Consider the following 27,360-nt stretch of genomic DNA (forward strand, 5'->3'; position numbering starts at 1 on the left):
TATCAGAAGATATCATGTTATTCTGAAGAAAAACATACTGCCCAGTGTCAGAGAGCTCCTTTCGCAGGTCATGGCTCCTCCAACAGGATAATGACTCAAAACATACATCTAAGACCACCCAAGAATGTATAAGAATAAAACACTGGACCATTCTGAAGTGGCCTGCTACGAGTCCTGACCTTAATCCAATTGAACATCTGATGGAAAGAGGTGAAACTTGAAGTTGGGAGAGGGCACCCATTAAAGCTGAGAGACCTGGAGCAGTTCGCTCAAGAAGATTGGATCAAACTACAAGCTGAGAGGTGTAGAAATCTCATTAAGAGCTACCAAAAGAACTTGATTGCCATTATTGCCTCAAAAGGGTGTGCTAAAAAATATTAGGTTAAGGGTCACAATATTTCTGTTCATGCCATTTTCATTAGTTGTATTATTTAAAATAATATATTACACTGAAAATTAAAAGCAACGTGTCTGTTCTATTAGAGATGGAATAGAGAATAGTCAATACCAATTACTTTTGGCAGTACTTTTGTTTTTTTTGTTTTTTTAAGTGGAAGGGTACCAATAATTTTGGCTGCGTCTGTTATGTGTACTTGTTAGTTTGATTATATTGAGATTGGAAATCTGGGTGATAATTACTTTTTAAAAAAAGGTCTTTCATTTCAGGCAGCTTCCTGAGCTTCGTACCTTTTGTCTAAATCTCATAGTCCACTTAAATCTACTGCTAGGACCTGCTTGCAGAGCACTGATCAGAAGCACTTTGTTAGCATATTTTGTTCTAACATAGCACAAACAAAAAAGTTGAAACACACTTGGACCATGGTGTCCTGTACACGAAGACCCATTGTTCACTCATTGACTTGTGACGTACTTATTTTATCCCCTGTCTCATCAATGATGTGCTTACATTGAACACCTGTATTTGATGGTGTAGCCGAAGGTCAGAGATGACACTTTAAGCTACAGCTTGCAGGTCTTGCGGCCAGCATTACCTAATGGCTTTCCTCTGAACACAAAAATATCAGTACACTGTAAAATCTCTCCATTTTATAACTTGGTGTTCTTTGTGACAGTAATAATAATCAACCCTTGGAAAGTTTTACTCAAACGCACACAATGAGAAGAGTCAAAATATATGTTATACCTTGCAATAATGCAGTCAAGAGTTAATTTAAAACCTTGTTGACATGGTCTCATCCAAATATGAGTATCATGATTACATACTGTATATTGTACATGATAATATATTGGACATTATTGCAGGGTAATGAAGAGAATTGCAATGTACATTTTGTTTTCTATAATTATACTCACTCCCTGTGCTATAGATGACACAAAAATGGTGAATATATCATTCTGTAATTAAACTGTTTGGACTCCAGGGGTGGACAGAGAAAGAGCACTGCGTTAGTTGCTTTGGACATAACTTGGCAATGGGGGCAAGTCCACTTTAGAGAGCATTGAGAGTGCTGGGAGGGAGGTAGAGGAGGAGTGAGGAGGAGTTCAGCCTGAGTCTAATCCCCCTGCATGAAGGCTTAGGACTGAGAACTTATTCTCCACTTCTGGAGTCATTCTCTCTAATTATCCACTCAAAGTCCTGCCGCAGAGTTCACACAGAGAAGATTCTTGCTTTCAGCCTCTGTCACACACTTTGTTTCTGTCTCTCTCCCTCCCTCTCTCTGTATATATATTCTCTCCCTGCCTGTCACCTCTCTTCTGACTCTGACTCCATCTCTCTCACTCTCTCTCTCTGCCTTTATCTCTGTCTGCCTAAGTATTCTAGTTAGCCTTTCTCACTTTGTCTCTTCCCCTCCTTCCTGTTTTTCGTGTTTCTCCAGTTCAAAGTACTGTGGACATTCATGAGCCTAACATCACAGTCAGTCTGTCCACAGATACTTCCAGGGGTCAGTCGGATTTATTTGCAGCTCTTTCCGTTCTCTTCAGAGCTTTTTGGTTAATTCACTGGACTTCGCCACTACTAAACCAGAAATATCTCAGTGACTTTATACCATTTTGCAGTGCCTTGTTTCCAATGTTGCCTGAAACTACTGTGTTTAGGCAGTAGTCTAACAATATACTGTCCCCCTCAAAAGTGATTATATATAGTTAAAAGCCAATAGAATAATTATGTTTTGGTTAATGAAAGCAACTTCAGTGTATTTAGTTTGTTCAGTTGCAAGTGTATGTGTCAAGCACAGCACACAGTGTCACATAGTGTTGCATTATTTGATGTGCCATTTTGGGGAGCAAATAGGATTAAACTGCGGCTTATTCACAGAAATAATTTGTGTCAATGCTTGGAAATTGGCCAGTGGCATATTGTGATACACTGACACTTGTCAGCCAGTAATGACGTGTCATGATGCTGTCGGTGTGTGCACTTACACATGAAACAACAGGTGCTGATGTTTTGATGCAAGCCACATGCTGCCAGTGTGCATAGCATTTAAGTGACTCATTCACTGACTTGAGATTTTTGTTTGAACTCAACGGAGTGCTTTATTGTTCTACACAGTGCCACAGATTGCCCAAAAATTACATTACAGATTACCAATATTGATTTTGGTAATTCATTGTGTTCAGTGGCACATGTGCAGTGATCCTTATGTTATTTTGTTGACAGAGGAGCTGTGCAGATTTTACACATTACAGTATTTTTGCAGGTCCTAGGGAGCTAAAAAAGGCTGTATGAAACCTTTTGTGGCTCCACAGGGAGCTGCACAAAGTCTGGTGAATTTCCTCAAGTGATGTCACTTGAGTCAGTGTCAGTTGGGGCTGAAGGCAATGAAAAAAAATCTGGGGTGTGGAGTTAGAAAGATGTTGGCGCACCAGACGTCTGTAACCTGCTCCTCATCTGTGCTTGAGGCTACTTTAGCCTCTACTAGGGTAACACACCAAAATCTTTGACCAAATGTCTAGTCTACAAGTTGCATTGTGGATATTGTAGGCGCCAGGTTTTGACCAGGAAGAAGAATGTGTGTAAGTTTACTGTAGAGTTTTCTTGTTGACAAAGAAAGTTATGTTTATGTTTAATTTTTCTTTCCAAAATGAATTGAAGCATAGTGAATGCTTTTCCTGCCATATAAAACATTAGTAAAGCCAAATTTAAAAAACATTTTAAATCCTGTATTTTTTACATCCGTGTTTGTTAGTTTGCAGTCGTCTGCTTTTTATCGTGTCGTTGCAACTCATGGGCATGCTTGTGCACCCTCATCTCATGCACACCATACAAACTAATCTGTATCCGTCTCATCAAACCATTGCTCCATAGTGCTACTTGTGGCACAGGGTACCTTTAATGCACCATTTCTGTTACGCCATCTTGTTGAGTTCATTTAGATGTCAATGAGTGAACTGTCTGTTAAGACAGCTAATGTGCTTACAGTTGGGAAGGATATTACTCCACATGACAATAGTCGTTGGGGAAATCCTCTTGAAAACTAGTAGACAATTTTAAGGGTAACCAAAATGTTTTTTTTCTACAGAAGTGAGTTCTTGCTGAATTGATTCATTGATGTTGTGCTGCTCAAAAGAATGAAATTGGGGTGAAAAATTTACTAAGCATCTCTTCCCTCTAAATACAGTCTTTGACCTGCTGACACATGATTGCATGTTGGAAAATTAGGCATTTTTCCTTCCGTGTCCTATGTAATGCATGAGATAGAAATAGGTGTGTGTCATCACAGGTTTGGTTTGTTTGTAGCCATGCAGTGTCACAGAGGCAATAAAAATGGGTATTCCTGTTTTGCCTCAGATTTTGGGATTCAGAGCACCAGCTTGCACTTATTGGCCTTGGCGCACGTTGGCTGTGCTGTTAATAAATGGCTATTAATGGCCAGACGCTCACCCTGAAATTGAGTTTAACTTTGCCTCTCCTCATTACTAAGTTTGAAACTACACCACAATCCTCGAGGTGGATTTCAAAGTAGCTAAAAATTGAGGGCATTGGTCAAATTGATTTCAGCACTAACCAGCTGCTACTCAAGTAGTCAGAAAATAGGAGTTGTAAATACAGACGTCCTCCTCTACACCTGTGGGTTTTCTACCTGCAGTCCCCCTTTTAGTTCATAGAAGCCAGATCATTAATTGTTCAGAATTGTGCCTGAAAAGTGGAGGCATCAAGCAATTCTGTTTGTGTTTCAAAGCTTTATAATTTTAATTAAGGAATAAAGTGGATTTTGCATGGGTTTCATTATATTTGTCACTGGAATCTGAGAGAGGTATTGACTGTCTCTTCTCCTGAAATTTCCTTTATGTGTTTTCCCCCATTTCTCTACCTTTATCTATGTTCTGTGTTTCTGCTGTATTGTTTGCTCTGGTTGTGTTTTTTCCACACTTGTGTTCCCTTCTGTTATCTAACTTTTTGTTTCCCATTTAGTTCCCATTATTCTCTGTCTTTTTATGTTCTGCTCTGTCTTATCCCGTTTGTCTGAGCCATTTCCTGCATCTCCGGTTCCCCAGACAATGGGCAGAGGTTCACAAAACATTGTCAGCTACTGCGTAGTTCTTACCCTAACACCAACTCATTGATGCCAGCCTGACGATTGGTTCTCTTTCCCTCTTTCACTTTCTTTTTCACTCTCTTTTGGCCTTGTGCTCTCTTTACTCCTCTCCCTCTGTTCTCTCTCTCTGCTGCTGACCTCTGGGATCAACCGAGCAAAACTGATTCCCACTTTTTCACGCATCATGAGTGCGTCAGTGGTTACGCAACAGTGAAAGAGAAAGAGAGAGAAGGAACATGTGAATATGTAACTGACATATTTGTCCATCTTTATTTGCGTTGCTGCTTATCACCAAAAGAATATTGCTCTTGGTTAAGCCACATTTTCAGCAAAATATTTAATATGTTTGAATGAAGCATTTAAACGATCTTTATTGGCTTTGCTGCTGAGAAAACATTAAATGTACACTGTTCACACACAGCAACAAATAGAAAATCTATTTACACATTACATAAATGTACATCTGCATTGTCACAGATAAGGATGCAAGTTGTAGCATTCTTTCTCTACCTTCAAAGTCTGTTCATTTTTAATGACCACACAGTGTTGCAATTAAAAAAATGTTTTTATTACTCACTAGTCAGCACACCTATCATATCATATACCGAATACACCCTAATTTCAAGTAAAAAAATTAGTAAAATATAGCAAAATTAGATAGCAAGGTTTTCATGCGGGGGTAGTATTACACTGAGTGAAGATATTGGCTGAAAACTCAGGAAGGCTGTGTATTGTTTGTGAAGTGCCTGAGACCTTATGAATAGGATTTATATGAAGAACTAGGTTAAGATGTGGCTTGAAGGGCTGTTTTATGAGAGTCTAAGTATGAGCGCAGAAAGACTTAAGAATGTGTGGAAGCGTGTGTATTTGTGCAGAGTGTTTGTGTGATTGTTGAGAGGGGTGACATGTGTAGATGTGATGGCTGCAGCCATGCATAGATGTTCACACCAGGGAGAAAGTAAACAAACATGGCAGCAGAATGGTAAGAAATGCAGCAACCACTGTTTGAGCACACTGCCTCTTTCCCTCTTCCTCTTCTCTCTTTCTTTGTTCTTTATTTAATTAATCCTCTTGGTCTCTGTTTGTTACCTCAGCCAAGGAGATTATGTTTTCAGTCCAATTTTTGTCTGTCTGTTTGTCTGTTAATTAGCATATCTGAGAAACTACTTGCAGTAAAATTTGGTAAAAACATTTTTCTGTGCAGTAGACAAAGATAGATGTGAATAATGCCATATGTTGCAGTTTACGAAAGAACATTTATGCTGACAACTCTTCAACTTTAAATCACAGAAACAAATTTCTATAAATATGATTCCTTGGTCAAACATGTATCTATCTATATAGGCTGTGGTCAGGAGATTATGCAGCAACATATTATGACAATCAGAAAATGTATTTTTTCAATAGTTGTGTTGAATTTTGATACCATTTTCCTGTAACTGTTTGGCAAAGCCTGGCCTATTTGCCATTTAAATTGGTGTAACACTTTGGTTGTACAACCAAACTCTGAGCAATCTTACAAAATATGATGACATTTGACATTGCTATAGCAACATTGAACATTTAACATTACCAGGACTTCTGTTCTCCAAAAATCTGATTGATCACCATGAAAACCTTTGGTGGAGGTTAGCACCTGAGTGCTTTTCTAGTTCTCTTTTCATAGTATCTGTGCTTCAAGGGTGTCGTAGTGAGGGGAATAGTGGAACTTATTACCCAAAGCTCCAAAATGGGGAAGGCTCTCAAAAACCTGGCCATCAAAAGTTTTAATCTGCAGTTTGTACTTCTGCTTTATAACTATTACTGTTTATTGCATCTGAAACAATTTAAGTAGATTTAGTAAAATCAGGCTATCAAAAGAGAAAAGAAAGACAGGAACAAAAAAAACTCTATCGGATGGGAAGCATTTTGTGAACACACTTGCTAGCAGTGTGGTTTTAAATTGGTATTTAATGTGGCTAGCTAATATAAAAGTTAACTTGCTGTTAAATGAAGCAGTATTGCCCTCAGTTTCAGCATATTTCTTGTACCTACCTTTTCTACATATATAAATTGTGCCTCCAAGTCTCTAGAGTTTGACTGTGTTTCTTTTATGTTGCAACAGACAAGGCAAAGGGTGCTATTGTTGCCTTGTCATAGTGTGAACTTAAGACTTTTGTTTACTGTGACTTTTTTTTACTGATTACCCTAATAACTACTAAAGTAGAAGTGTTTACCACACCTTTACAGGTGTGAAAATTGATGTATTAAAAGTGGAGGGGGGCCCACTAAGGCTGCATATTGATGTGGCCCAGACATATGTGCGATGGCACTGTTGTGTTTTATAAGTTTATGTTTTTTCCTTCTACCTTTTTTTGCTTTTCTTTCTTTCCCATCAATGACATAGCAACCTCCTAAGCTTTCATGTTGAACATTGCTTGGCAGCACTCTTGCCTGACAGGAAAACTTGTTTTTTTTCTAATTTGAAGTTATTCCTACATGTATCCGTGTGTGAACGCTTACGTGTGTTGAAGTATAGAGCTCATTCTTTATGTCCGCTATTCGCGCATTCTGACACTGATGACTACAAAAAGGTGTAGTCTCATTTCAAAAAGTAGTTCATCTAAGTTGGTGAAATTTTGACCTGTAAACCATTATGAAGGCAGTGAATACTTATTAAAAGAAAAAGAACAAGAACTAATGGAAACATTAGAGTTACAAAGTAAGTGATATGAAATGTTAAAAAAAACTGGAATGAAAGAGCCATTCTTCGAACAGAAACCAAGGGCGGACTTTTGTGAGGTGAGGATTGGAAACCTTTCATGGTATAACATTTGAAGGGAATAAATATTCTTAGAGCCTTGTTAATATTGAATTGCTTGAGAAGAACTGAAGAAAAAAATATGAGACTGGTGAGGACGTGGTGGTCTTTTGTGTGATCAGATTAAAATGATTAAAATTTATATTAATCATTTCATAATCAGGTCTTTTAAGGGTTTTATGTTATTATTATTATTATTCCATATATTTATATGAACCAGTTATCTAACCAAACATTCTTGAGGTCATTTGCAAAAGAGAAAAGTACAGAATGCTAAAATACAAATATTCATGCAATTAATATTCACTGAACAAATATCCATTCACAAGTGTTCATACTTTAATTTGCAGCAGAAAGGCTTATAATTGGATATATAGGAAACGCCAGCATTTGTGACAGAAATTATCTTCAGTTGAATTTTTCTCTTTTTTTTTTACTGCGCCCTCAATTAACTGGTCATTAAGATATCTAAGGAAGTCGTGACTTCAAAGAAACCCAGCATTTGCTTAGTTATAACCAAAATTAAAAAGAATCTGTAACACTAACCCCCCCCTCTTCAGACTGAGACATAGTAGAGGCCACATAGCAGGCAAATGCCCTTGCTCTGGTGGAGCCTTTATGCAGATGATATGCTAATGAAGTCATCTGATTTGACTTCAGTGCACTGCACTGAGGGGAGATAATCAAGCACTGATCAGCTCCCAACGTTACACTCGCTGTGTGCTTGTATGTGTGTGCATGTTTGTTAGTGTGTGTTGAACGTATCCAGCCATGTGTGCAGTCTTGTGCTGGTTGGCTTTACATATATATATATATATATATATATATATATATATATATATATATGTGTGTGTGTGTGTGTGTGTGTGTGTGTGTGTGTGTGTGTATATATATATATATATATAAATATATATAAAAATATGTTTGGGTGCACATGTACTATATATGTGGGTCCGTAATTATTTTTGGTTGTTTTTAATAAACTAACTGCCTTCTTTTACACAAACTGGCTTACTTTGTTTGCTAATAACATAAATATAGCTGATGCAAAGATTCTGGAACTTTCATATTTTATTCATGAAATTAACTCTTGAATTATATTTTCTGTAAATATTATTTAAAGATGTTTAAAAGCCTTCTCCAAACTGCTCAAAATAACATTCTGGTAGAGAAATACTAAGTTTCTAGGGCTGGGTGATGAATCTACATTATCAGTGCAGATCAAAATGCATTTGTAGTGTACGGAACTGTGTCAAGTATCAAAACTTGGTATTGCTCAGTCAAATTCTTAGGGATTTCAGACATATTTTTGAATCAAACATTTTCTTCTCATTTTGAATTAAATCAGAAAATTGTTATAACTTAAGTAAAGCAAGACTGCTAAATGGGCCAGGCTGATCTATCAGATAATACTAGCATATTCCAGATATATTGCTGTCGGTGTATATGTTGGCAGTATAAGTATAACAAGAAATTTCAGTTTCCGTTCATTTAGAAACAGTGTCAACGTTACCATTATAACCACTAGAGAACAGTTATAAGTTTATTTTTCAACTGAAAATTTATGCCTCTCAGAATGTATCTTGGTCGCAATAAAAAAAAAAAACAAGTCTAGGGGATTTGTATAAAGACTGTTCGTGTACATTATGTGTTTATAAAAAACAAAACAAAACAAAACAAAAAAAGAATCGAAGTCTGGTTAGGCTATAAACGTGAGACTGTATTTTATAAAACACAGATCCATTAAGAAAAAATGGTCAAACGCTTTTTTTTTTCCAAATTAAGGCATAGTATAGGCACTGATATTGATACTTTGCTTTTGTCCTTTATTTTATTTTTGTTTGCTTATATGTAGACAAATTTAAATATATTAAGTCTAAACATACTAGAATCAAACTGTAAAATACTCAACATATTTTTACACTACAGGTTTTTAACTGTAGAATAGAAATACCCTCCAAATTTGAAAAAAAAAAAAAAAAGTACAGAGGACATGACCTCAGTATCCTAAATGGTAGCTATGTCCCTGGCGGTGTCACAACAAATGTACTAGGACTCTGCTACAAGGCTCTGGTATTTATTTATTTTTTAGAGTGAAGTTGTTGGAGATGCTTCAGCAACTCCTGTCTGTTATGTTCTCACCTTTTAGTGATTATTTTTATAGTTTTTGTCGCTATCACTCCAGATTCTGCTCTCTTCTCTGTCCTGTGCTCCCTGGAAGTCCCTCTTTCTATCTTAGCCTCTCTGTCCTCTCTTTCATCCCCCTGTCCTTATTCTCCTCTTCATTCTGTTCCCCCTCGTTCCCCCTTACCCATTAGTCACACACCCACCTCCCCCATTCCTCTTATTTTCCTATCAGTTCACCTTTCTGTTTTCCCTCCCCATCTCTCTTTCAACCACATTTTTCACTTTATTTGCTGCTTTGTAAAATGTGAAAATAGTAGTTCTTCTCTCATGATTAAATAATCTGTCCCTTCTCTTTTCATCTCTTCGTTGATCTCTTACTTTCACTTCCATTTTTCCCAGTTCAGTTGAAGTTCATTCAGTTTTGTTATACTCCCTTTCCCCGCCCTCCACCTATCCCACTGTTCCCTCATCCACTGCACTACCTGTTCCCAATCAACTTGATTCAGAGCCCTGACCCTCCCTGAAACCTTAAGTAAACAAAACATCATTTTACTCTTTTATCTCCTCTTTTTTCTCCTTTAAAAAAAAAATTGAGTGTAGCTGAGCCGATAATGATTCAACTTGCATGTTCTTGTAGGCGAATCTCAAAGCATTGCAGCACACCCATTAACCCCTATTGCCTCAGTGCCTGACTGGGGTTCCTCTGAGAGACTCACAAAGGCATTTGATAGCGTTTGATCATCTTCTTCCCTTTCAGTGGTGTGCACGTGTGTATTTGTGTGTTGCTCAGATTAACTCATCCTATCGATCTCCACTACCCTCGCTTGCACCGTCTGACAGATCTGCAAGAGGCAATAATTAGTTTCGTAATTGGCTGATAAACTGCACAGAAATATGCTGCGTTAACACATTCTGGAAGGTTTGACAGTAGTTTTTGACAGGTGTGAGTGACACACTGGGAATTCTTTGTGGCTATAATAATAAAGTCAAATCATACACTATTACATTCTATAAAGCACGGTTAGAGAGATTCATTCATTTAAATCTTTAATGGTCCTACAGGAGGTTATATGTTTCACAAACAATCGTCATGTTACGTCATTTTCTTTTTCTTTCAGAATGAGACTGAGCTGTCCCCTCTCCTCAGTATTTGCTGGTATGTTTTTTGCTAGAGGATAAAAACAAATAGGGATTTAGTTTAATCCCCTAAATATCCTTTCTCATGCTAGTCATTGGGTTAAATGCCTTGCTCAAGGGCATGTTGAATGCAGCTGTTAAGGGAACATTTACATGATCAACAGGCTTTCTTAGCTGACATGCAGCAAATCCAGCATTTTAACTTTTAAAGTGCTTTTTTTAGAGTATACGTCTGAATTTATGGATTTCCTTATCATCTGCAAATCCTGTTAAAAACCCCAAACCAAGGCTGAATTGATCCTACCAATAAGTATTGCTTATGTAGCCAAAGCTTGATACAGTATATCTTATTCTTCTGTGCCATAGAGCTTCAGTGTTGTTCAAAAACTATTAAAAACACACCAGTGAGCAACACTATTGCAATGGGTGACATGTTCCTTCATTTCATTGACCCTGAGCACTTTATTTTATTTTCAGTCAATCCCACATACGCTATCCAGGTGCTATAAATACTCAGTAGTGCACCAAATCTGCTGTGTGAAAATAGTCCTGAACTAATGCATTTACTCCCATCTACTAACTAAAAACTACAGTGCCCAGCTGTTTTATTAAATTACTGAGCCTTTTTTTAAGTGAAACCATATATTTTCTCAATTGTTTTTAAAATTGTATGTCTAGAGTAATTACCAATTAGATAGGGAAGCTGGAAAGTAATAAGAAAATTGAATAATGCATTGTTAGTTTTGGTCTTTTTATGAGATTTGTCAACATTAACAACAATAACAACAATATAGAATATCGCCAGCCTTATCATTTAAGGTAAAATTGATATGACGTCCACTGCTGTATAGCCATTGTTTCTGCCAGTAATAATAACAGTGTACTTACCATAGTAATTGTTAAGATCTTGGAACATGTTGAAATATCCACAATTAATAGTTGTGAAACCAAAGGTAAGCACAACGGAAATGTGCAAAATAGTACCTCATTCCAGAAGAAAACTGTTTGCGAGCAACTATGGCAACTAGGTGAAAGTTGAACAATGAACATTTGAAACATAATAGCTTTTACAATTCGCCTTACTTTTCTCTTCCAAATAACTTTGGCTTGTGAGGGGGTTTACAACTTGTCTGATCATTTGACTGCTCGTCTTTCTTACCTCATTGGATCTATTTTTAGCAATGTTGGCCACTTTGAAAGATCTCAGCAATTAACATGGTGAGTACAATATGTTTGTTACTGGTCCAAATGATGGCCAAAACTACAAAAATAAGACTCAAGGTCTAATTCATCTTAATTATCGTTTAACAGCACTTGGATAACAACAACAAATTGCACCGCCATAATGGTCGCTTTTTGTTTTACATAATATCCCCTCTTTAAACGCAGTTAAGAATGCCATAGTGCAATGAACATTTTTTCTGTTGATACTTATTACTGGTATAGAGTTCCACTTTACCCTACTGGATGGTTCTATGCCATGCAATGACTTTGTAGGAAACTGAGTTTGTGAGCGAGTGTGTAAACCTACTGAAGGCTTGTTCTTGTGAGTGATCAATATTTCTTTCAAGCATGACACCATCACTATGTGCTCAAGCTTCAAGTGAGGCAGTGGAGAGGGGTAAGCTTGGTGTGTGTGTGTGTGTGTGTGTGTGTGTGTGTGTGTGTGTGTGTGTGTGTGTGTGTGTGTGTGTGTGTGTGTGTGTGTGTGTGTGTGTGTGAGTCCAGAGAGATGAGAGGAAAGTAAGTGATGGACTCATAAAGGGAATACTTTCCTCTCTTAGAGCACAACCAATGGGTGAGAGATTGGAGAACAACTCTGACCTTCTGCTGACCTGTGCTGTGAAATGCTCACACCAGCCAATGGCGAGTTTGTGTTGGCAGTCGTGTTAACTTGTCAAAGTATGAACATCTGTGTCCTTGAACATGTTTGGCATTGAGACGTGTGTCTGTGTGTGTGTATATGACTGAGTGAATGCCTTACTGAATTATAGAGTATATTTGCTTTTTAACACATCAGCAGAAGAGGTGATGCCACAGTCAATGTCACAGCCTTCATGCATAATTGCTCCACTTTGTCATTGCCAAGGGCTGGGCAGAGCCTCATCTGATTGCCCCCCCCCCCCTTTTGCCTTCCCTCTCTGTGTTTTCCTCTCTCCCCTTCAGTCTTCATTCTCCTTACACTCATTAACTTATCCTGCAGAGACAGAGCATGAAAAATAAAAAGTGTGAGCATTTTGAGTATACTGAAGGCAAATGGAGCGGTCTAAAGAAGATTTGTGTCCAAGGTTTTTACCTTACAATACAGTTGATGAGCTACAGATAGAGATAGATCACAGTTAAAACCAAGAATAGCTTATTCTTAAGCGAAATGAGGCTTCCTGTAAAGGGTAATGTATGACACAATGTCTGGTACAACAGACCTTGCACGTGTCAATGTGTGGGGGAGTGTGTGTGAGAGCATGAGCTTACCTGTTGGCGTGTGTGTGTGTGTGATTGTGAGTGATGTTGATAATAAGACACTGAGCAATAGAGACCTTACCATGTCTGCCGTGCTGAGAGGTCACTCCGTTAGCCGCCGACTCACTGTTTGACACTGGTTAAAAATGAAAAGGAAAATACAGTTTAGAGAGCTCTGGACTAAAATCATTTGGCAAGTGTTTTTATATATATTTTCATGAAGGCTAATGTGTTTTGCATTCCCTTTCTTGGTATATTACTGTTGAGGTTGGTAATGTTTTTGTGTTTTGTAAAAACATACATCAGCTCATGCTCAGGGTTTGATGCTAGGTAACAGGTAAAAAAACATTAACAACATCTAAAGTAAGTCTCTCTCTCCTTGCACTAATTTTAACTTTCATGTCTGTTTTGATCATATAATTTTTAGGTATGTGTGTGCATGTTTATTTGCGTGTCAACATGACCTAGTGCTGAAAGGCTGGCAGTGAGTGAAGTTGGAGTGTCTCATGGTTAAATGATGGGCCTCTTTCGGGCACTCAGAAGGCTTTGAAACACTAAGTAATTGGTTTTCCTGGCAGAATGGGGCCATGGCTATAGCTTAGGGCTAGTGTGAACTCCACTGTAGCTCAGGTCTTGTCAGGAACACTAGCCTGCTAAACATGGGGTAGAGGCTCACTAAACTAGGCATGGAAAATGTTAGAAAATATAGAAAAGCACACAGGTTTCGTCTTAATATAGAAAGATAACTACTATAGAGGAAAACTGTGAATGCAAACATCAATTTATTTATCAAAGTTTAGGCATTATGACTTTTGCTAACTCAAATTGGTATTGGAAATCTCCTATTTTCAATCTGAAATCTACAACTTTTCCCCTCTGATAGTTCAGACAGAAAAAGTCAAAGCTCAGAATCAAGGTGACAATATGAGTCCTACAGATGTGTCACTACAAGAGCATTGTGGATGCGGGTTTGGACATATCCCCAGCACTTTTCAAAATCCTATTTTTGTCCCCCTTGCTTTTAAAGTTTCATTTTGATTTGCTCACATTAAAATCTCTTTAAACAGTGACCTCTGACAGTTTTTGGTAGTTGAACAGTAAAAATCAAGATAAGAGAAAAGAGATCCGGAAACAAATGTTGATACATTCACCTTGGGCAGTTTCAGGTACTACCACAAAATAAGAAATAAGCCTAACAAGGAGCACCAAGTGGTTTGAAGTTACAAAGTGTTTTTTTTTTTTTTTCCTGGGGTGGCCTCTTGGGCACAAAGAGGTCGCCCTGTTTTCTTAAAGGAAGACCTACAGACACTACTGAAAAGACTGCCTCCTCCTCTGCATGTTTTTAAGGTATCAAAAAAATAATCTATGTATTTATTCAATGTTCTCCGAAAAAGATGCAGAATTGAACATCAATCACAATGTTCTTTGTTGTAAAGATGAAAATCGTCTACAAAATTATTTATCATAGAGTTTAAGGTCACTATCAAGAAAACAGTTTGACTCTAAGTGATTTAATTTACTCAATTTTTTTTCATAATCTAGCATTACTATTATTATTATTATTATTATTATTATCATATTATTATTGTCATGAAAACATTCAATTTTGTAGGGGGAGGTAGGTTTGCTCAGCGTTACCTTTGATGTAAACATGTGGATGTTGTGTGGCTTCCAGTGTCCTCTGTGCCTCTCTGATGCACAAGAATTAGACTGTAAGATGATAAATGTGCAGCATGAATGAATGTCAAGAATGTTATTCAGGCTTCCATGCATGTGCAGACACACACACACATACACACACTCAATCACACTTAATTTGTCCCTGAAAAATCTTGGTTAGCATACTTCTCTACCTTTCACTCTGATAAACACAAGCATGTACTGTACTCACATCCACATGGCTTCCAGCTGGTAAATATACCCACATTTGTATGTGTGTGTGTGTGTGTGTGTGTGTGTAACATGTATATATAGTACATGTTCATATCACTACATTTGTATGCAGCCACAGAGGAACTGGCTGGTTGCTGTTACTTAGCCAGCCCCAGGCGCAGGAAAAGTGTTATATATATTTTGGCCTACATGCTGCTTCTGGCTCTTCTGGGAGCCTGTCAAGAGCTAAGTTTTGAGACTGATAGAGTTGTGGAGAATTGATGTAGCTGTGAGTGGGGAATACACAGTATGATTTCTCTTTTTTAATGTAATCATCTTTATTGTTTTTCTTTTCATATGCCTCCTTTCCTCCCACATGTGTGTATTTCTATTTCACTGTAATGAATCCTTTATCTTTATTTATTCAAATTGAATAGTTTTATTCTGCATCAGGCCTCAGTTATTCTCCACTTGTGCTGCAAAAGACTCATATATTCCATAGATTCTTTCTCAAAGGTTGAACAAAGTTGCAACAAAAAGCTGTAATCTCTTCTCCTGGTGCAACTTGCTTTTTCATTCTTTGTACCATCTGTTGCCCATAAAACATAAAATGTGACTTTTTGTTCCCAAGCAGCTCCTTCCAGCTTTGAGCTGCGGTGCAACACAGGTGCAACAGAGACACTGCCACACTGGCTAAGTCAGTATGAAAAAGTTAAATAATTCAAATTGGTAACATTCAGTGGCCGGTTATAAAAAATGAATAGCCTACAGGTACACATCTACCATATGTACTTAAGGCTAAGGTACCAATAGTACAATCATTTTAATACATTAGTGCATGAAAGGTAGTTATAATGCCCTTGGAAAATTAATGACAGGATTAATATTATTCTTATAGCCAAGACCCTAGAAAGAGGTAATTTATCTATACATTAACTCAACAAAAATCTTCCAAACATTTTTTTAGCAAAGCATTAAAAATGGCCAAATTTTGCAAGCTTCTCAACAGAAGTCTGCAAAGAGGAAGTCAGCCTGTTGCTGCAAGTCCCTGTCAAATAGTAGTCTCCTCTCTGAAGGACTCCAGTACTAGTAAAAAAGTTCTGTCAGGCCTTGTGTGCTGATTGGGGCTATGTCAACATCTCACTTTGAAGCATTCTTTTAGCCTCTAAATAATGTGTTTTGGAACGCTTGTGAATAATGCGTTACAATAGCCTAGTCTACAGTATTTATACTTTGTCAATGTCTCTCTAATGGAAGTAAAACTCAGTGGTTTTATTATAAACTCTACATGCTCAGCTGTATTTTTCCTTTTAAAGTGCATGTTTAAGCGGTGTCACGCCAGGCTCTGAATTTTGTGAAAATCCTTATTTTCCACAGTGGATAGAAATAGGAGTCCACTGGCAATGTATGGAACATTGCTGTCAGTTCAGCTTGACGCCTGTCAGATGTCACCCATTTAGAGTTTGAGGAAGTGGAGGTGGAGCTCCTACAACAAGCTTGGCATTAAAACAGTACTGGTAGTAGAGAATGGCTTTTGAAACATTATAGAAAATTATTAGTACTAGGATGTGTAGGGAAGTCTGCTACAGTACAAATTATCGGTACAGTATTCAATTCAAACATGACAAAAAGGATGACAAGGTTTTCTAACATACCTTTAGATTCCTTTTAAGATTTGAACGCTCCATGAATCCTGCTCCATCACTATTTATCTCCCAAATTACAGTTATGACAGCAAATTTAGCTTTCAAAAGAGTCCATGGTCATTCACATGATACATGAATTTTAATTACAAATAAAGTCAAATTACAGTAGCTACTCAGAATATGCTTCATAACAGCTCTGCGAAACATTTCATTTTGTCTGTGTTCCTTTCAAAGCCAAAGGACCATTTATGTTCAAACAAATGGATTGTGCGCAGTGTTGTATTTTCCCCATTACAGCAAAAATAATTGTACAGCAAAATATTTCATTTAATTTTACGCCCCTCAAACACCAAGTGCATGTTGTTCTCCAGATTATGTTTAATTCAGGTTAAGAATTGAGCTGCAATATAGGAGGTGTTTACAATTAAATCCTGATCTGAGCACAGTCCAGGAATCTGGTTTACCGATTTTTCTCAGCGGTGCAACACAGCATGTGTATAATCAAGCTTAACCAATGCTACATTTTTATTTTTCTTAATTTTCTCCCTTTCTCTCTGCCTGTATCCCTCCATCCTTTCCCTAGTCCTTTGCTGTGTGCCTGGTTGTAATTGAGTCATTTTCTCCTAGTTCGAGCACTGTCGATGGTAGACAGCTGTATCAAGGTGACCTCCCGCTATTGTTTGCGCCTCTGTGTTTTTGTCTCGCTAGCTCGCCAACATAATCACTGCCTTTCAAGCAATGTAATGGGTCAGCTGTGGCAGTGAGACATCATTTCTGACCCTGGATACCTTGCTTCACAGATGGACATGCCAGTGAAGAGGCAAGGAGGTACGGCACTGAATGTAGTGATGTAATACTGCAGTCCTTTTCCTATGTGTCCCTCTCCCTCAGAGTGCTCACTCTGTCTGATTTTGGGCTGCTTTTACTCAGCTTTACCCTCTTGAACAGCCAAAGGGGAAACTGAGATCTGTTGGGAGTTGGATCTCCTTTCCTCTCCTCTGCTTGGAGTGTAGTTTCTCAGAGGGGTAATCTCTATGTCTGTTTAAAGCACTAATCCATCTGTCAATCCCTGTCTATTAATTGTAGCATCAGTGTCTTGTAGGCAGGCTGGACAGGCAGGGTAATTACATTGATTTTACTGCTATTTAACCTTTATTTAGCCACATGACAACAAAGTTTCAAGGACATACACATGAAAACAAAGTTTCAAGGAAATAAACATGGGTATATTTACCAGCTGGATTGCACAGGAATTATGCTTTTAAAATCATTTTGACTTGCTCTAGATGTTACTTGACATCTTTCTGTCTTTTTTGTGTGTAACGCAGACAGCGATCTAAACAGTAAGTCTACGTCCCCCATCCTCAATGTCAAATCAATTTCTCTGGGAAATAATGACATCAAAAGAGTAAAGAGGAACCTATAGACACAGATTGCAGATTAGGAGTGGGTTGTAAAAAGGACGGATCTTTACCCTTATATCCTGTGAGATCTTGATAGAGTGTCGATCACCATGAACTCTAAGGAGCTTTAAGATCAAGCTGTGAAAACAGCTGACATGTCAATCCAAAGCAGGAGGTAAAATAGACATTTGGTACCATACACACATACTATTACTCATTGATGAAATGTTCTGTAGAGTCTTGTTCTGGATCTTTATGGTGGCATTAAAATTACAGTCCTTAAGAGTCTGCCATTCCTGTGCTGGATCAAAATTGGGTTCAAATGGTGATTCCAAGCATTTTAAAAAGGAGACATATTTGTGTTAGTACAAGTTTTTATTCTAAAGTCACACTAAAATGACCCCATTTCTGCTTAAGTTCTAGATGCCTCTGAATAGTGACAGTAATCATTTACACAAATTTAGCTTGTTTAAAGCTTATCTTTCATGATTAAGTGGTTGGTTCATCATTTGTATGCACTTTGTGTGGAATCAGCGGAACTGTCTCAGCAGACCTGACCTGCAATCGGTGTTGTGCTCTGATCAGAAATGAAACAGCCTCCATTTTACTGACTCGAAACTGTCAGCTACAATAAATTAGCCTCAGTAAAACAATCTGGTTTTGACCACAGAGAGACCACACCGCCCCAAGCTGTATATTTAAGCTTGGTTTCAGCTTGGAAACTCATACATAGCTTCTGTCTTTGAAAAGAGCTTTCACATTAAAAGTCATAATAACTATAGCTGAACTGGAGGCTGTTTAATCGAAGTGGTGAGGATGCAGGAATGTATGGTTCTCTATAGTCAGCTGTGTCCACGGGTGGATGTGTCACTCACATAGTAGAGAAAAGATGTACATATCTGAGGCTTAAGATGCAGGGGATGAGTAAAAATAAGCAGGGGCTGCTTTGACAAATTCCTATTAAGGTGGCATAAGAACAGCTAGTTTGGTAATAATTATAATTCCAGTTGCATATGCATACTAAATATCATGACATAGTGCATTATCATCAGAGCAGTAACCAAGGACACAAACAATGGATGCTTTTATTGTATAAAACACTACATAGGAAGAGGCTAAAGCTAATAAGTTCATGAGTACATGCAAGAAAAAAAGAATGAGAGAGGAATGGACTGTAGTCTTTAGTCATTGACATTTAAGTGAGCTCTAAAATGGTATTTTATTTAATCACTTATTCTATTTTTATCATTATTTACAGGTCACACTAACATCAGCCACAATACAAAAAATAATATTTTATAATTATAAATATAGAAAAATATGATTATAATTATTATTATTATTACTATTTTTGCAAGACAGCTAAGCTGTTACTTATAGTTTTCAGATGATTTACAAAACTCATAAATTTGTGTTATGCCGGTTTCCTTTGGCATATCTGGCAGTCAACATTTAGGGGGTCTTCTCTCTTCGCAATGTTATTCCATCACTAAGATTAAATGATTAAATGTCCTGGTCTGAAATTAACGAATAATAATTAACGTTGATGCATAATGAATAATGTTGGATTTCTATTTCTTACTTTTTAAAATTTATGTAATGATAATAATGTGCAATAATAAACACAGCATTCACATACTGAATTGGATGTCGATTACCATAGCAAAGGTGGAAGCTTGGAGGCATTAGGGTCAGCCCTAATCTAACCTGAAGTATCATAATTCAGATTCAGCTTCAGAGAGTGATATCTGATCACCAAGTGAGTACAAGTAAGCTGGCGGTTTAAGGAGTGTGAGGGATGCCTTGTGAGTGAAGCTGAGCCACGGATTTCTGTCAGCGCTGCATTTACAGGCATTAAGGATGAGAGTCCCTTGTCTCATTCCTTCACTCCTTAATTTCTTTTTCTCCCATCTGTCTATATCTTTTTCTGGCTCGTGACTGATTTGGCTCATTAAGATCGGGAGAAAGACAATTACTTATTGTCACTAAATGAAGCATTCTGCTCCCCCTCTCTCGAGCACTCAAGCGGCAGGGCCGTGAAGTGTGGATGGCGGTGAGGGAATGAGAAAGAGAATGGGGATGGGGGTGGGGGGTAGAAATGGAGAAAGATGTTGCAGGACTAAAGAAAGCAGAGGAGATTGAAAGGGTCAAAGAAAGGAAAAGAGAGAAGGGAGGAAGGGTAAAAGATATGGAGTTTAAGACAAAAAAAGGAGAGGATAAAGATGGATGGACGCCTTGTGGATAAAGAGGAAGCAGCTGAAATGGCAAGTGATCAGAAAGCAGGCATGAGATTCACAGAGTGTCCGATAGAGGGCTGAGGCCGCAGGGAGGAAAAAGTGAGGAAGAGTCGCAGACAGAGAGGATAGGCCTGAGCACAGTTTCTGTTTTTTGGCTGGGCTGCATGATAATACGCCTGAGTGTATTGTTCAGCTCAGGGAGCTGAAAAAAATGTATAATCCAGGTCAGAGGGATGGAGGGAGGATGGTGAGTGGGCTTGAGAGGGGGAACGAGGGAAAAGTGGAGAAAGGGATGAAGGCAGAGCACAAAAATAGAAGAGGTCAGAGGTTGAAGCATTAAGAGGATGGGACAGAAAAAGTATGAGGGAGAACATTATCACCTGCATGATGATTAACATCATCCCCATGGCTAAAGTCTCTATTTTGCTCTGTACACATTAAAATATTCAATGAAGACAAAAGGACCAAAAAATATGGGAGGAGATTTAGTTTGTGCTGGTTCTTGCTTGTATATTACCTGCACAAAAATGCATACAGGTTTTTACACAAGTAGCCTGCAATGGCTAGTGCACTTTTTGCGTGTGTGTGTGTGTGTGTGTGTGTGTGTGTGTTAGAGCTAATATTATTGACTCTTGAGGAGGAAGCTTGAATGCACAAGGCCTGAGGGCAAAGCAACTCAAGAACATCCCCTGCAATTCAAGTGACCTGCTTTCCTGACACCAGCTCTTTCCCATTACCAAGAGTGGCATTTCATTTACCTTCCGTCATTCATCTTTCCTTTTCCAGGTGGGATACTGACTCTTGTGTTGCTGACACCTCCGCCCTCTGTCTTTTTTTTTATTTATTTTGCTTTCACTGTCTTTTTTTCTTTGCTTCTCGTTACTGCTTCGTCTTTGTTTTTTGTTACCTTTGTTAATCCATGTCGTTTGGTCTTTCTCTCCCTCTTTTTTTAAATCAAGTTCTTTACATATTGCTACAAGTTTTTGTGCATGCAAGTTGTTCCAATGAAAACATTGCTTTTGGTGCACATGTGGTCATATTCGTTCTGCCACAGACTCTGCATCATCAAGTCAGGTTCTATTGAATGCTGCAGTTAACATGACTCAGCTGACAAATATCCCCAGGTGATAAGCTCTGCTGCTCTTAAAAGTGTTAGCACTTCAAGACCAACTGGTGTTAACAGCTATATATTCAGATTTAGATATTTGGTTGAAACACTTGCTGCTGAATGTTCATTGCTTATTTCGTGTGTGCTCAGCCTGAGTCATACACAGGTAAGTTAATAAATGAACTTTTTTAAAATTTAAAATAATACTGCAGAGTTGAGAATGTGATGACTGGGAGCTTAGCTGATATCCAGATGGATATAGAAATAACAAGGACATACTGTAAGGTGTCAGTGATTGCTGATGTCATTAATGCAACTAACCATATACAGTCAGTATCATCAAATTGCAGAGCCGCAGTGCCAGCAGTTTCAGGCCTGTAGTTTAAGTCCAGCGTGTGCCACCTACAGGCAGGGAAAGTAACAGCTCCTGCAATTTTGGCACTAGTGCCACCTGCAGGTAATAATTGTTACCTGGTGTTGTTTATTTGTTCAGTAATTAGCTCTTCACAGCTGAGTATTCTATGTTGGTCATTAAAACTAAAACTCCCTTGTTTGACATCTTAGTGCCTAAGACAGTTTATTGATTCATAGATATCAGATATCAGAAACAAAATCTTTAAAAGGTAGCATTTGGTGTGTTACAAGCCTAATTATATTTCTGTTGTAGTATTTGATATCCCCTAGAAGTTAGTGTGACCCATTGATGTTTCTTTTTTAGCCAAGCTAGCAGCGTGGCTCTAAGGATGGCATTGGTCTGTTAATCAGTCAGCTGTTGTGGTTTTAAGTAAAATGTCTCACCACTGATTGGATGGATTGCCATTAAATTTTGTACAGACACTCATGTTTAGCAGATGTTAGCATGCTAACACACTAGAATAAGATGGTGAAAACGATTGTGTGTCTTACAAGCCAGTTAGTTGCTTAGCATTTAAAATAAGCCCAAATCAGCAGCTTTAAATGTGTAACATTAAGGTTAATCATGGGACACTAAAAAATATGTTGCAACTTCTGTTGCAGAGTTTCTGCTGTGGAGATGCATTAGCTCCTGTCTCTTTGTCTGCATTGGTGTTAACCTGCACTGGGAATAAAATAAATCTGTTCGTGTAGAGATACAAGCCTTCATACAGGGAAATACTTGTATTTGGAGGTATTCACAGGTCTTTTAACCAATGCTACAACACAAGTTGAAGGCCTGTGCTTAGAAGAAATATCAACAGTTTCCAGACAATTACACAGCAATAAATGGCAAACCATTAACATGGAATTTCCTGGCCACAGCAAGCCATTAACATTTTATATTTTGTATATTCATCTGAAATATTACATACTCAAACAGTGAAGCAGACGTCCATCTTCTCTTTTCTCATCCCTCATTTGTAGTCCTCTCAGCTATTATTCTGTACAGTCAATACCCTTCAACATCTAAGCTTTAAGGCAAAACTACCTTCAAACTTCAAACATTGACTCAGCATTGAACAGTTACAATCAATATGTTTTTTTTCTCACCTTCAGACTCCCTCCCCCTCCTATCTTTCAGTCACACTTTGTCTTTAGTTATTTAAAAAAGACAGCAGTTTTACTGTGTGGCTTTACGTTTTTTCTTATATGTTTTATAAGAATACAGTTAAACCACAGGTGTTTCTTGAACCACCATACGGAAGTGATAAGGATGCAGAGAAAGTGAGAGATAAAAAAAGCAACAGAGAAGGAGAGTCACAGTGAGATGGGCAACGAAAGGAACAATTAATAATGGGAAGCAGGAGAGGAGAGGAGCAAAAACAAACAGTGATGGTAAGGATCAAGAGAAAAGAAAAATGACAGAGAACTATAGAGAAGATATGAGTAACATTTTTGTAGCTCCAGGGCTTTGTTTGCTATATAGATGCCCATATATGCTAATAGGTGGAGTGTATATGAGGATGAAACTGTGAGAGAACAAACACTCATAGTTTTAGATTTTTCTGTGCTAACAAGTGGGAAAGAGATGAAGACTTGGATATGAATGCAAATTATTGCTGCTGTCTTGCCCTGCAGTCTCCTTGTGCAGAAGATGCCGACATAGAGTTGGACTGTCTGATTTTATTTTATTTTTATTTATTTTGTGGGTAAAGGATCTGTGATAGTGTTGTGTTTTTCTGTGTTGAGGCCAAACCAAAAAATTAAAAAACACCAGAGAAAGGACTCACTTAGACATTTTCCTTCAGCCACTCCCTGAACCATATTTCATACTCTGCGCACGTTCTACCAACCTCACCCACCATCCTCACATATATATGAACACATAAAATTACTCTTTCCCCACACACACAGTCACACACAGAAACACACTCACACTCCAGGGTGGAACTTAATGGAGTGTGATCTGGTCTGACGTCTCGGTGTCGGGGCCCTCATCTGCATGCAGGCAGTATTCACCAGCATTCCACAGCCCATAATAATAATAAATCCAGACTGAGGAATTGACACACCTAATCTGACAGGCCTTTATGGAGACCTTCATTCATATAATACAGTGTGGAACAGTGCCACACTGTATTATATTTCCTAACTTTCTTATGTACCCCGCACGTCGCCAATTGTTAAAAACCAAAGATTAATGATTTGAAGGAACAATATTTCTCTCTGAGACAGTATAAATCATCTTTGACACATATAGATCACACAGAGAGATCAGGGGCAAATTGAGAACAAATGGGACTGAGGGACCAAATGAAACTGAAGATTTGATGAGAACATGTTATTTGTTGAAAAAGAATCCTTAGAAAATGTGGCAATGTATTTTACTTCACACAGTAAGTTTTAAGGTTTAACACAGGGGGAATTTGCACTCTGTCTGTACTGAAACATGAGACTAATGTACTGAATTAATAAATGTCTCTCTTGCAAGAGCAATCTGCAGAAATCTCTATTCTTGAAGATATTGAGCTCCTCACTGTTACATCTACATGACAAGTATTGAATTTTGCAAGTGTTTTGAAAACACCCCCATTTTCACAAGTTTGAACTCGCCAAACCTATTGGAGAATGCTAGGTCTAACTGTTTTTAACATTTACTGAACATTTACTCAGAGGTGGCTCCAAACTAATTGGCACCATGGCAAAGAAGTGTGACTGCATTTTGTTAAAACAAATGACCACAAGGTCGAGTGTAAACTTTGCAAACTGCAGTTTGCATATCACAGCTCAACAACCATATCATCTAAAAACGGTAGGCTAACATGTCTTTGTAAGGATGCTTTGTAAACTTTCATGTTTAATGCTTGAGACTTTGAGTGTGAACATATTAGGATTGGGATATTTCAGTATCTTATGCTGCAAATACTAGCTTTTCATGTTTATATAATTCATTTAGGCTAAAAAGGCTACCAGGTAGAGTGCATTTAATTTAGTTAATCTAGAGATAACATGCCGATTTTTTTCCCCCGCGGCCATTCAATTGGTTGAAGCGTAGGTACGATTTCAGTCCACCAAGATTTTCTTTGTTTGACTACAGCCTTAGTTAAATGTTAATAAAATAAAACAACTTTGTCTTGTGCTTAAAGTCAGTGTTGACTTGTCCTATATTTTACCAGGACCAAAATCTTCCTCTAACCTTCATCAAGTTAGAGGAAGATTTAAAAAAAATCAAGTGCTTTTAGTGCTTAAGCAGTACCATAAGAATCACTGATCATGCTTTAGTTGGAGTAAGCGAATATTGTAGTATATTGCAGAGCAGATGTCAGAACAACAGATTAAATATATTGTCAGAAAATGTTTTCCACTAGGATTTTTTTCAGGAGTCAGGGTTGTTCACAAAGACTTGGGCTTTTTCCCTCTCCTCGGCTGTCACTTGATTTAATGTCACACCTGGGTGCTGTGTTAAATTATAGTGTGTGTGGGTAATGAGATATGAAAGATCTTTCTATATTTGCGCCCTGTCATAGTGAACACTTGATTTCCATTTTTGTTACTGGCCACAGACTCAAATACATTAATGCTTGTGTTCTGTTACAATGGGAAACACACAGTGTATAGCAGAAAAAGAATTTGTGCATCATCTATCATCATTGTCACCATCAGGTTCGTCATTATCATTTCCAGTCCCCTTTCTAAAGTCACTGAACCCTGGGACAAGCTGTGACCTTGGAGCGACAGCCTCAGCTGCCTCCATTCACTTCGGGTCATGTTTGTAACGAAGTACCTTCACAACAGACCCACTGCTTAATGAACTTCACCCAGATGTTAAGGGGAACCACAGCCTCCCAGTAGCCCACAGTCCCTCTCCCATCTCAACTTCAGCTCCCAGTGGTCCCTTTTCTAGCTGTCTTTCCCATTGCACAGTATTTCCATGAACAGTCCTCTTTCCTTGTGTCCAATGTAGGGAGGGGGATATGAAGGAGTAATCAAAGCTTTTTCTGCATGTATCCATCTGTGCACTGTCATGCATACATGCTGTAATGAAAACTGTTTCCTGATATGTTTGTATATTAGGTGAAAAGGTAAATATCAAAGGGGTTTTGTACTGCCGCAAGTCTTTAAAGAACAAAGTGATTTATCTGTTCACATCTTATCCATCTCCACCAGCAGTTTCCACTTGCCTCACCTCAATCATCTCCCCTGCAGCAAAAATAGCTGAGCTATCTAAGCTCCCATGAAGGGAGGGGGGGACAAAATGGATTCATCTCCATTTAGCACAGGGGAGCAAAAGAGAGAAGCAAATAACAAACAAACAAACAGACACTGCAGAGTAGGCCAACTAAAAAACAACAAACAGGATGATGACAAATTGCTGTTTTTAGATGCATAATTCTACCGTTCCTCTTTGCCTGGGAGCGTTAGAGCTATTATGTCACTCATATGAAACATCTTCAAAGCACCTTGACCCTTTTGCATAATGGACTTTAAATGCCTATGGTGACATAAATAATGGAGATGGTGATGGCCTTGAGTACAAGAGAAGATATAAATACATTACCTCTGCATGTATTACCTGCTTTTCTCTCAAATCTGACATATATGACCGTCATTAACTCATTTGTCAGAAGCAAAATGTGCAACTTTAAAGACAACATATTTGCCTCAAGGTCATATAATTGTGACTCAAATCATTTGAGTGAGTCACGATCACAAAACCCATAATGTCATTTGCAAAGAAACTTTTTTACAAATTAATTGCGGTATGTACTCAAGCACTTTTTGTGTTCTTTTTCTCCACTGGCGAAGCAATTTGACTTTTCTGAGGCTGTGTAATGTGTTTATTTTCACTGACCTGATGACAAACCATCAAACACTGGGGAAATCTGTTTCTCTTTAAACGGATGTGAGGGATCTCGAACTGTGCTAATATATAACCTCCTGCTCTCTTGCTGTTTTGGATATGCTGTAGAGTGTTTCTGCTGAGAAGGAGTGCCAGGGGCATGAACTGTTGTTTTATTCAAAAAGGGAGTCCAAGTCTCTTTGCTATCAATAGGGGTTGGAGAAGTGTGTGTTCCTCCTCTTGTCTCCCCTCTTCTCTCTCTCTCTCTGTCTGGTGTTCTTTTTGTGTTCTGGTTTGTGTGTGTGTCACAGTGTATTCGTGAGTTTGTTTGTGTACATGCATAAAGTAAATGCGAGTTCACAGAGATGTCCATACTCCTCCCCTGTGCACATACTATATATCTGTAAGTCTAGGCACAGATCGACCTGGAATGCACCATCCATTCCATTCCAGGGTGTGAGATGGCACCCACCCAACGCAGATGGCATTAATCATCTGCCATTTTGAGCATGACGTAGCACTGAGAGGGTAGGAATGTGGGAAATCAGTGAGCGAGCGGAGGGCAGACATATGGGACAGCACTAATGATTGGAAATGCATAGATGCACATGACACAACTTAAGGAGATCATAAGAAAACCAGTTAATGCTTCCTCAGCCCTCCTGTTGGAGATGTAATTTTCTTTCAAGGGCAGCTTGTAAGTTGGGTTTCTGGGATGGGATGAGAGCACTTACATAACTAACCAGTGAACCTTCCTTGTTGGCAGGCCTTCAAAGAGAAGATGAGACCTTATCTCAAAGGGAACCCAGTCCGCCAGCCTTCACCTCTTAAG

General features: G+C 38.3%; 1 protein-coding gene across 2 annotated transcripts in view; it reads left to right on the top strand.

The window, feature by feature from the left end:
- The window catches only part of nrxn3b (neurexin 3b), a 270,387-nt gene that overhangs the window by 11,379 nt on the left and 231,648 nt on the right, over nt 1–27,360 (top strand). Inside the window, exon 4 of one of the 2 annotated variants that reach the window (XM_040125526.1) lies at nt 15,075–15,085. In XM_040125526.1, coding sequence (XP_039981460.1) covers nt 15,075–15,085 — 11 coding nt within the window. Of the gene's footprint in view, nt 1–15,074; nt 15,086–23,339; nt 23,356–27,360 lie in introns of both variants that reach the window. The other variant, XM_040125524.1, reaches the window with a different exon arrangement.

This window comes from Xiphias gladius, chromosome 4 (assembly GCF_016859285.1).
Source record: "Xiphias gladius isolate SHS-SW01 ecotype Sanya breed wild chromosome 4, ASM1685928v1, whole genome shotgun sequence".
NCBI lineage: Eukaryota > Metazoa > Chordata > Actinopteri > Istiophoriformes > Xiphiidae > Xiphias > Xiphias gladius.